Source organism: Tauraco erythrolophus, chromosome Z (assembly GCF_009769465.1).
Source record: "Tauraco erythrolophus isolate bTauEry1 chromosome Z, bTauEry1.pri, whole genome shotgun sequence".
Lineage (NCBI taxonomy): Eukaryota > Metazoa > Chordata > Aves > Musophagiformes > Musophagidae > Tauraco > Tauraco erythrolophus.
This window is the reverse complement of record NC_141496.1, coordinates 85,241,887-85,253,119: the sequence shown is the minus strand read 5'-3', so window position 1 is coordinate 85,253,119 and position 11,233 is coordinate 85,241,887. Positions and strand designations below refer to the sequence as shown.

General features: G+C 42.7%; 1 protein-coding gene across 1 annotated transcript; it reads right to left on the bottom strand.

The window, feature by feature from the left end:
* Positions 1–10,445: 10,445 nt before the first annotated feature.
* Positions 10,446–11,000, bottom strand: LOC104369870 (interferon kappa). Its single transcript, XM_009991256.2, has one exon. The coding sequence runs from the start codon at positions 10,998–11,000 to the stop codon at positions 10,446–10,448; it is 555 nt and encodes a 184-aa protein (XP_009989558.2).
* Between the last annotated feature and the right edge of the window lie 233 nt (positions 11,001–11,233).

Below are 11,233 nucleotides of genomic sequence, written 5' to 3'. Positions count from 1 at the left end.
TTCCGCATGCGAGCAGTCTAGGTCACCTGCGCTCAAGAGATGTTACCTGTTGCAGGGGCCGGCTGCTGCTGCTGCTCCTGATCTTTCTCCTTTTTTCTCTCTACAGCTGCAGCAGCTGTTTGTTGGGAGATCACCCCTCCTCCTTCCTCTTCCCCCACCCCACGACGTCACCGTTTGCAGCGCTAAGCAGGAACAACACTGCCCTTCCCCAGAAAGGCGTTTCTAACCCCAAATATTTCCACTCCCTTTGCCCTGCTCCTCGCCTAACCTAGCCTAGCTTAGCCTAGCCTAGGATAACCTAACTTGGTTTCTTGCTGTTGTACCAGTAAGCACTAACTTTGTCTCTTAACCCAGAACAATATTTTGAAGGAATACTGGAGAGGAGAAAGACAAAATTAATTTTTTTTTTCTGTTTAAATCATCAACACTACAACAACTCAAACAATGTTATCAAATGATAAGGAAGGCTGGGAGCATAGCATAAAAGCACTTTAAATTACTTCAGATAGAGGAAAGAATTTTCCACTTCTTACCTAAAAATGTCTATTTATTCATGCCCCTGTGAAATATGGGCGTACTGGCAGAGGAAATGCACATGCATGTCCTAGTTTACTTCTGCCCTTAAGTGTCCCAATCTCAGCATAAATCAGATGAAGAAGAATGTCATGACATGTTTATAAACTCCCTTCTATCAATAAACAAGTTTTCCCACTGGCACATGTTGAAAGCAGATCCCATCCTACAGTGAGATTTGAAATTTGATGTTGTGACTGGAGAAGTCACCGAGGACGTAACAAGCATAGGATGTTATGTGTAGTACCAAAAGTCTGGGGAATAAAATGTGCCTTACTGAGCCTCCTCCCTTCTGTGGGTGGCGTTGAGCTCATGGCAAGACCATCTCCACTGGCTGTGATGTCCTGGAGAGGTGAGAAATGCCGCCGGGGCAAGTGGGTGCTTTGCTGGCAAACACAGTGGGACACTGTGTTTTTCCTGGTTATGTCTCCCACCTGGGATCTTAGCAGTCACGCAGTTATGCCTGACTTTCCTGCTGGTGTCGCAGCTCACTGATACTGCTCGAGAATTGTCTTTTTCTAGGCCAAAGAATTTATTTCTTTCTCAGGAGGGAATAATAAATCAGTATTAAATAAAGGTTAAACAATTAAATGGCTGTTGAAAGGCTTAGCCCACAGCCCTTGCGAAACAACTCCCACACCGCCGTGCCTCTGGGAGGACAACCTGGGTGACTAATTCTGCCAGGAGCTGAACTCCAGGCTGTAACAAGATCCAGCAGTAGGAAGAAAAGCTCTTTTCAAACATCAGACAAATACGTAAAAGCAACAAAAGCTCACTGAGCTCTGCGATGTGCAAAATCACCCTTGCCAGCAGCTGCCAAGTCAAAGCTCCCACAGATGACAAGGGCACCTGCAAGAGCTTGCAACTTTCCAGAGATGCCAACTCCCTTCTGTGGTGCTGCCCTGCCCGGGCATGGCTCTGGAGCAAAACGAGCTGTGCTGAGGAGGTGGTGCCCAGGGCTTTCCTTTGACAGCAGCTTGGGCTTGTGGACTGGATGCCCATTGCCTGCGGGAAAAACACCTCCTGGTGTGATGGCATGTGAAAGAAGCGATGTCCTCTAAAGAGAATTATGTTGCTGCACTCCAAGCCTGCAGGAATGAGGAACGAGGCATTGCAAGGAGCAATGACTAGAAAATTTGCTTCAAAGGTGTGCTTCTGACCTGAACTATAATGCTGTTATAAATACACCCATTTGAGTGGCAATGTGCACTGCAGCTGCGGAGCCAAGGTACGGGGCTCATGCATCCACTATTACATGGATATTCAAATTCCGCTTTGGGAGATGTAGAATACAATTCAGCTAGTGGGTTGTAGCAGATCTGCCAATCAGACCTGATGCTAGCCTGTTGAGTCCCCAACCTGGAGTACTGTGTTCAGCTCTCGGGTACCCAACACAACAAGGATATGGAGCTGCTCGAACAAGTCCAGAGGAGGGCCACGAAGACGATCCGAGGGCTGGAGCACCTCTCCCATGTAGACAGGCTGAGAGAGTTGGGGCTGTTCAGCCTGGAGAAGAGAAGGCTCCGGGTGATCTTATCACAGCCTTCCAGTACTTAAAGGGGGCTACAGGAAAGCTGGAGAGGGACTTTTTACAGGGACATGTAGTGATAGGACAGGGGCCAATGGCTTTAAACTGAAAGAAGGCAGATTTAGATTAGATCTAAGGAAGAAATTTTTTACATTGATGGTGGTGAGGCACTGGCACAGGTTACCCAAAGGAGTTGCAGCTGTCTCATTCCTTGAAGTGTTCAAGGCCAGGCTGGATGAGGCTTTGAGTAACCTGGTGTAGTGGAGGGTGTCCCTGCCCATGGCAAGAGGGTTGGAACTAGATGATCTTTGAGGTCCCTTCCAACCCAAGCCATTCAATGATTCTATGATCTGTTTTTCACAAGAAGAATCCTTCTCTGAAGTATATACAAGTATTTTTCTGTGTACGGCTTGCATTTGAAAACACATGTAAGGTCTCTTTAGCTGTGCGATTTGCAGTGGTGTTTTTCTAGTGGGATGGCCTAAGGGTATGAGAAAGGAAGATCAGTTACAAGAGATAACAGCTTTTATTAGGCTAGACAGAAGTGGGAATGCTTCCAGGCACACAGGGTTTGGAGAAAGGCTTTTATGCTTAGAACATTTAACAATTTCGTAAGCTGCAATGACATTCAGATGAAAGCAAGTATCAAATGACACTATTGGAACACATGTAAGCTGGATACGGGAAGACTACAATAAGTCCTGGAAAAAATCTGGCTCTTATTTATGGAAAATAAACTTTATTCTCCACTCCTGCTACCTCTCTTGCAGACAAACCTCTGTCTGGAAACTACTTAACCAGCATCAGAAAATCACTTGTATGTAACTGCTGGCATCTTTTAAAACAAGCTTCATGACTCTTCAGCACGTGTTAAGCATGAGTCTCCTGGATTAAGCCTGAGTCTCCTGGATTCCTCAAAATCTAAACAGGTTGAAACCTCGTGTGGTTTCCCTACATCATGAGGTGGGGAAAACGTGTTCTGTCTGGGCACAGCACTGGTGTCAGGAACCGTGGCAAGGGGGTGCTTTATGCGCCAAGTTAGCAGCAGCCCTGAAATGTTGCATGTGATGAGGAAAGAATATCATTCTCTTCAAACAGGAAACATCACCAGGATAAAACATCTGCTGCTCTTATGTGTAGCTTTTGTTTCCAAATCCTTGCTATAAAAGCAATATGCAGATGTGTTTTAAGAAAAAACCCATGTGTCATAAAATTAACTTTCAACCTTGCTGTTAACTTTATGTCTCCTTTCCTCCATGATGAGATTTTTTGGCTACCTGTGTTCAAGCCTGTGTTTTGGCCAGTGGATTAGACTAGTTTAAGCACTGGTAAATCACAGCTCCTAGACACGTGTTTAATCGGAAGCACAAGCTCCAGTACCATTGACTTCAGTTAGAGTAAAAGAGTAACTCCTGGGCTGCCTGGGGGCCCCGGGGCTGACATGGTGCAGCACTGGACACTCTTATTTCTCACTAGCAGGCAAAGTATTTGCACAGTGGTTGTTGGTGTTCATGTTGTGCGACCAGGACTGCCAGTGGGAAAAGGAAGGCTGTCCAGAGGCAGCAGAGGAAGGAAAGGCATCTCCACGCTGCAAGAAAGTAACGGCGAAAAGCATCGATGTTTTTGTCTACGCTCTGAAACTGGGCAAAAGAGGAGACAGCAGCAGTGCCAGCTTCATGTCTCTCATGTCCTGGCGATTTTGAAAATTCAGCAGAGGCCCTGGCTTCCAAACAGGACCTGCTTCTCTGGAGCTACTCGCTGGTGTCACCAAAGCTAAGTCAAACAGACAAAGTTCCTGGCTGCTTTAGGAGGGGGAAGAGTATCCTGGGTGAGTAAGCATTGTGCCACCAGATACGGAGCTGGCAGGAGTTTCAGCTTTACAATTTGATCAGGTGAAAAATGATGTTTGGAAACACTTTAGGAAGAAAAAAAAAAATCGCAGCCAGTCTGTTTGGCTTTGGCCAGCTATGGCTGGTCTTTTGTTTTTCTCAGGACAGCTCAGCTCCGATGCGGGCAGGGATGCTTTGGGAGCAGCAGACTGATGGCCTTTCCTTGCCGCTGCCCTGCAGCTGGAGCAGATCAAGAGGAAGGATGAGGGAAGCCAGACAAGAGCCTCCTGGCAGCTCCTGTCCAGACCTCCCAAAATGTCATTCAGAGGAGATGTGACAGCCTTACCCTCCTTAGCTGTCACTTCCTGGGAGTCTTTGAGGAAGCAGGTCATCTGGCCTCTAGGCTGGCCTTTGTACTCGCAACCAGCCCTACGACTCTGTAGGAATATGGTGATTTCTGGGATTCGTTATTTTCAAGCATTGGTCTCCCAAACTACAAAATGTCACCCCAATCCCCAGGTGGAGATAATCAATAGAAAACTACTGACTATGCTCTCGGCATAGGATGAGAATGTAAACCGTTGTGCTTCTGTAATACACCTCAATCCTGTTTTTCATAAAACTGTTTCTACATAGAAACAACTTATTTTTATGATGCAAAACGTGACTTCTTTTTAGACCGATTATTATAACCTGGCTCTAGTGTTCTTAAAGAATCTGAATCTGCATATTCAGGGAGAGTATAATCTGTTTTTTTTAGGGTAGCAGTTTTCCACAATTTAATTTTCTTACAGGCAGCGTTGTAAATAGCATCACTAGTTTTACATTTTTAAAAAAATATCCATTATCCTTTAGTAGAGAATCCTGTCCTTCCTTCGCATTCCCAAACAAGCTCTTTTCAGCAGAGTAGGAAATTCACTGGTTTTGCTAGGGAGGCAGTGAAAGGATTAGCTAAATACCAAAGACATACTCAGTTCCAAAATGAGTCATGCTTATACAGTCTCTGTGCCTCCCAGTTCACTGCACTCAGTTTCATTGTGGGATGAGACCCATAGGCCCATCGAAAATGCCACTACAATACTAAGGAGGAATTACTGGTCAGTAGGCTGGGAGATTTCCCTTTTTTTAAGTGTTAGCCATTACCAAGTCACTCATAATGGAAGTTGTGATCACCATCGTGATGGAAATAGTGACCGTTACCCTGTTATGAAGAACTGGGAAGGAGAGGGTTGTGTGACCCATTTTTCTTAAAAAAAAAAAAAAAAAAAAAAAAGAGAGAGAGAGAAAATTAAGGGTTTAGTATCTTGAAATACTTCTACTGATCAGTAGTCACACTGAGCACAAATCCTTTTCGAATACGCAAGAGTAGCTGCGACAGGATTTAACGCTCCTCCTGAGGATAACAGCATGAGTTCTACTGCAAGCAGCAGGAGCTTATTTTTAACTATTAAAAATTTATAATCACAAGAAAAGATCTGTTACAGCCAATGTGAGCTTTTCCCAAAAAGTGGAGACCAGAACCAAGTCCACCTTGAAACCAAAGAGACTTGAAGAGAAAGTATATTAATTGCTTAAAGAAAGAGGAGTGTTTTTTAAAATATTTGAAGTCAGACAGAAACTTTTTTTTTTTTTTTGTAACAGAAAAGCTTTCTGTTTTATATAAATATGTCTGTCCAAGATATTTTCTTTCTGGGAAAATAAACTGCAACGCACAGTGCTCCAGCTAAGTCCAGAGGAAGTTGTGTAGGTTCTGGCCTACCAAGATAAGAAACTTGAGGAATAGAGCTAGACAGTGACTTACAACGAGTAAATGTGGTGGTAACTGGTGTGCAGGAGGGGCCAGTACACTATTTGAAATGTCTGTGTTTAACCTCCGTAATGTGGATTGCTTAATGTGGAAAAAATACATTGCTGTGTTTTAACAGTTTTTGTTATTTTGTTATAAAATCCAGGGTTTTTTTATTTTGTAGAGTGGAGTGTTAACTGTGTTTACTTCCACACTTTCAAAAGCAGATTACATTATTTGCTTAGAAGATTACATTATTCATTTCTGAAGGTAACATGGAGTTTTAGGATCCTAACTACAAGCACTTGGACTCAGGAAGGTTGTTCTTGGAAAATGAATCAACCTTTCAGCCTCTTGTGGAGGGAACTGAGGCAGGACATGAACTTCTGTGCTCACCTACTCATCACTTACTGTTGCTTCATCCTCAGCCCCCCCTGAAATTAAAACAGAGGGTTGCCATTTCATGTGAGCTAGGGATTTCAATTTTAATGGCGTACAGAGAGAAAAGGAATTCCTCCAGGACACGACTAATGAAGAGCCTAAACTGGGTTTGGAAGCAAGGTGGGCTTGGAGGTGCGTTGCTGGGAGGGGACCCTATGGCAGCACTGCCCCTGCCCCTGGTTTGCAGTCGAGCAGTGGCACAGGCACGTCTGCAGGCTGAGAAGGAAGATCATCCTCGCTTCCCCTGTCAGAGTTTGCTCCTCTAGGAACCCTCAGCACTGAAAAAGTGCTTTCACCTTACCAGGATTTCTTGACATCCGTAGAAGTGTGGGAAACACAGATATAAATGACTCACCCTTGCCTATACGAGGATTAGCAGGAAGATTTTTGGATGTTAAAAAGTACAGTCACCTTCTTGGAAAGTATCAGTCTTACGTGCCTTGTTCCCCTTTTTTTGCTTTGCGTGAGATTTCTGAAGCGAAGTAAAATCATTCTGCCAGTTCACACTGAGGACTGACGCTGTTAAGATTTATTCTGTGTCTTTGTCACCCTCGTTTCAGGGTCTCCCCTCGGGTCGCTCCCTGGAAAGACCCAGCATTCCTCCACAGCTGGGAGGGGGACGACACTTAGGGAGACCCCTGAGAAAGGGCAGGCTGGGCTGGAAGGGGTGAGGACGGGCAGGATGCAGGGTCTGTGGGCACTGTCTCTTCATGAGCAGTTTCTGATCCTCATCCCTGGTATCGGTCCGTCCGGGCTGCTCCACCGCAGCCACCGCTGCAGCTTCCCTACGGCTGCTCTGAAGGCATTGGCAGCCATCCTCCCTAGCAACAAGGGCTAATCCTGCCTGATTATTTGGAGAGTTGTTTCCACAGGCTTTTGTCCTGCTTTGCTTTGTTTTTTTTTTTTTTCTCTGCTTTGAGTTTGGTTTTTTTTTTTTTTTCCTCCCTAATTTAAAAATGAAGTAAAGCCAGAGCTGACACAACCGGCCAAACCCATGCCTGAAGAAGTGCTTTGGACAGCTGTAGTTGACCATGACTTGTAAATAATTTTTTCCAGGGTAAAGTCTGGAATAAGCATTTTTCAGTTCTGCTGTAGCTATTCCGAAGTGTCCTTGTGGGATACAAGGCATCTGACCCGATCCCATAAATCCACTCCAGAAAACAGAATCTGAGTAGATGAAACCCTGTCACTTTTAGAGCGGTTTCCCAAAAAGTGCAGCACAGCACATGTAAACAAGGTGCTGGGAGACTAGCCATGAGAACAGCCACAACTGGGACCGGGACCTGTGCTGCGCAGCACTGGTGCAGGAGTCTTACAAGAACATTTATGAAATGTTTTGGCCCACAGGCAGTCCCATCTTGAAAAGATTTTGTTTCATCCATGTTAAATTTTCAACCAGGATTTGGGACTTCACTGTTTTATTCACTTCCATTTGAAAATAACTTATGTTAAAAACTATATTTTGCTACGTTTGTTTAACTTCTAGAGAAATACAAACTGGAAGAAATACCAGAGGGTTTCAATTAGCCAGGGCCATAATATACAGCTGACTTGATAACGCAATGGCGATAAAATACAGATTGCTCCAAAAGTGTTATAATGACAAGGAGAAAAGAGAGGATCTTCTGACTCTTCAGCTTTCTTCCTTAACCTCACAGACTCTTCACCATTGTTTAACAAGGAAGAATAAACCAAAGATATATCAGTTTGTTATTTTTATTTTCCTTTTCAGTTGTTCAGCAACTATGTCTGTTCCAGGGTCCCCAGCTTTACACGGGTCTTCTAGACATCGTCTCAGCACAAATAATTTCTGTTACCACACAGTTGGTGAAAAAGTAATTTAAATCAAATGCTGGTTTATGAGCTTTTGTCCATCATCTATGAGATCTTCTCTTTCTTTCAAGAATAGTTCATTTTTCTTTCAGTTCTTTTCTGTGAACCCAATAGCACTTCCATGGTAAGCAGCATGCTCATAAAGAGCTGAAGCAGTGTCTTGCAAAAATATATGCACATTCGCCTACAATTCTTACACTTGTCTATAATCTCACTTTGCCCTCTAGTGCCCGTTCAGGGTTTTTCCTGCACTGCAAAGCACTCCGTTGACTGAAATACGTCAAAACATATTTTTATTTGGCAATGAGATTTTTAAGGATAGTTATGAACTAAAAAGAAAGCTTAATGGTATGAGAGTTTCTGAACAATTAGTGGGTCGTGAATTAACATATCCCCACTGCAGGCAAGTGAGGCAATAAAAACTGTGATCCTTCATGAGAGAGCAGCTGAAAATATTTCATGCTATTTCTGAGTTTCAGTAAAAATGAGGCCATTTCTATTACAGTGTATTGCATTGCAGAAGCCACCTAGGATCTCAGAACCAGAAAGGTAAGTAGGCTGGGTGTCCTTTTATTTTACAGGCTTGAAGAGGTGCAAAAAACAAACGAGCAGCAGAAATAAGACCTGAAACAGTCTCACAGCGGGGCTGTTTCAAGTGCTGTTAGTTACAAAGCCCAAGATATACACGTTTGGCAGTAACGTTTGTGGCAAGGTGTCACCAGGTGGAAAAATGTCTCTGATACTTTGCTGTGTTTCTTTGGTCTTTTCTGTTGTTCCGTATCATGATGAAGTCATTAGCTGGTTTTACTTCTGGTATTTCAGCTTCAGACCTGATACCCATCTCTCCCATCATTTCTTTAGCTTGCATCCATGAGTGGCAGAGAGGAGAGGAGAGTACGTACACCCTGCAAAAGAGACCTGTGTCATAGATGTGGTTCCTGAGATCTGGTGTACCATCCCTATGTTCTCACCAGTCAATTTTTTGTCTAGATATACCTGTTCATTATCATTCCTTTGAGTAATACTCTTCTGAATGTCTGGAGATCAGGGAAACCTTTAAAGTGGTCCCTCACCTGATACTTCAAACAGTCAGCAATTTCAGCCATCTGGGGCTAACATCACCCTCTCTTGGGAGCCTCAGCCAAGCTATGTCTCTTCTGCTTCTTTCTGTCAGACTCAGAAGCCAGTGCCGAATGTACATCAGTCTTGGCCACAGCAAATAGGGTTTTTTTTGAAGTTGTCAGGTTTTTTGCCAAATTTTTACCAATATTCATTAGGTAACAGAGCCTGGATATAACTCGGTTTGCCCCCTGCTAACATACAGCAAGTGACTAGGGAAGACACAACCATTTGAAATGGAGTTACCCAGAGACAGTTTCCCAAGGGTAAAATCTGGGCTTGATCTCACAGAAATTAATGGATTTTTGCCCAGTTTGTTGCAAGTTGTTTTAAAGGATTTTACTATATTGCAATTATTACTCAAGGCTGTGTGGTTTGGAGGGGAAATTCAATGGAATACCAAGGGCTATATGTTTCTGTGAGTCATTTGTTATCGAAGGGAAAGACGTAGATAATTTCATGCAGCAATAAAACATGGCGCTGAATGGTGATGTTTGAGATGATTGTAGTAGCCAGGAGGAGTATGTCCATGAGTGAGTAGGATGCGCCACAGGCAGATGTGGCTTTAGGGTGCTTTTACGTAGAGAAGTTATTTCAAATAAGCTTGTGAAAGAAATGAAAGTGAGTTGGAACCACAGCAGGAAGGGAAAAAAAGCCTCCAGATGGAGGAGGCAAAAAAACTTCAATTAAAAGTAACAACATCCAACTGAGAAGTTATTGCAGAAACCATAGCTGCTGCAAATCATACCCTATGTAGGCAAATCCTTCTAGAATTATTTTACCTCTTTGAACAAAGCAGATGTTCAAATGTAAAAAAAAAACCCAACACATTCTTGGAAAAGAGCATTTGAAAGAATAATGAATGGTCTTAACCTAAGCCAGAACCACTTAAATAAACAATATACTACTTTATTTTTGACACAGATTCAATCAGTACAAATCTAGCAATTCCTGTAAGGTGAGGGATGCGTAGTCCATTTACAAATATATGATTCTCTATATGTATTTGATACAGAGATGGAAAGTAGCAGCACATTTTCTCAGCAGAAAACACCATAGGATGACATTATTTGTCGTAAGATTACAATCCCTTCCTGTGGAGTAACCCTCGCTGAAAAGTCATATAGATTAATTTATACCTCGTGTAAACACCTTGCTTACCAAAGGAAAAATTTACTTACATCAAATAATGCCTTACATTTGCAAAAATAAATTTCAGCAACATAATTATTTAAATACAGTAAAAACGAACTAGAAGCACTGCCACGGGATAGATCATAGAACAAATAATAAATATTTTTAAAGCTGAGTTACATCAGGTCAAAATCTTTGTACCTTAGTTGTTAAGCTTCCTTATGACTTTATCAATCAGTTGAAGACATCTCCTCATTTCTGCACGGCTGATCTCCCAGGAGCACAGGCTGTGTTGTTTGTCTTTAAGAAAACAATCTATTTTGTGGAAGTACTTTTTCAGTTTCAGCCTGTTGACTTCTTTACTCCGAAAGTAATGGGTATGCTTCTTGATTACACATGCTTCCAGTTGCTCAATTTGCTGATAAAGTCCATTTTGGAATTGTTCTAGAGCTGTCCCATTCCAAGCAGCTAGAGTCAGATTTTTGCTGAAGATATAGAAGATGTGTTGGAAGATCTCTTCGATGGCCACTTTGACAGTTTCTTTCTGTCTGGGCTTTAGAACCTGCTTAGGAAATCTGAAGGACATTTTCTCTCTTAGACATTGTTGAGGAAACCTTTTGCCCATTTTGTCCAGAAGTTGCAGGCTGTTCTCGACCACTTTTCTTTGCTGTACAGGAAGGTGATTACACTGAATACTGAAGATGGTGGTGATGCACAACAGTATGAGGCCAATTTGTATCAAGCCAGAAGCATTCATGATAAAGGTAAGTTCTTATGTTCCTCCTTTCCTGTGTATAAATTCTGAGAGAGAGGCTTGGATGCTTTGAAGTTCGTTCGTAAGCTCCTGTTTCTTCAAAATCTTGAAATTGAATTATTCTATAGGAGAAGTTTTCTTTCATCATTTTTTGGTTTTGAAGGTTTTCCCCCTTGTGTATGCTTTTGACACTTAACCACTTTCATTTCATTTTCTGCTTTATGACTTCATTGTCT

Excerpts from the sequence above, each read along its gene's own strand:
- LOC104369870 (XM_009991256.2), bottom strand. The coding sequence starts at position 11,000 with ATGAATGCTTCTGGCTTGATACAAATTGGCCTCATACTGTTGTGCATC.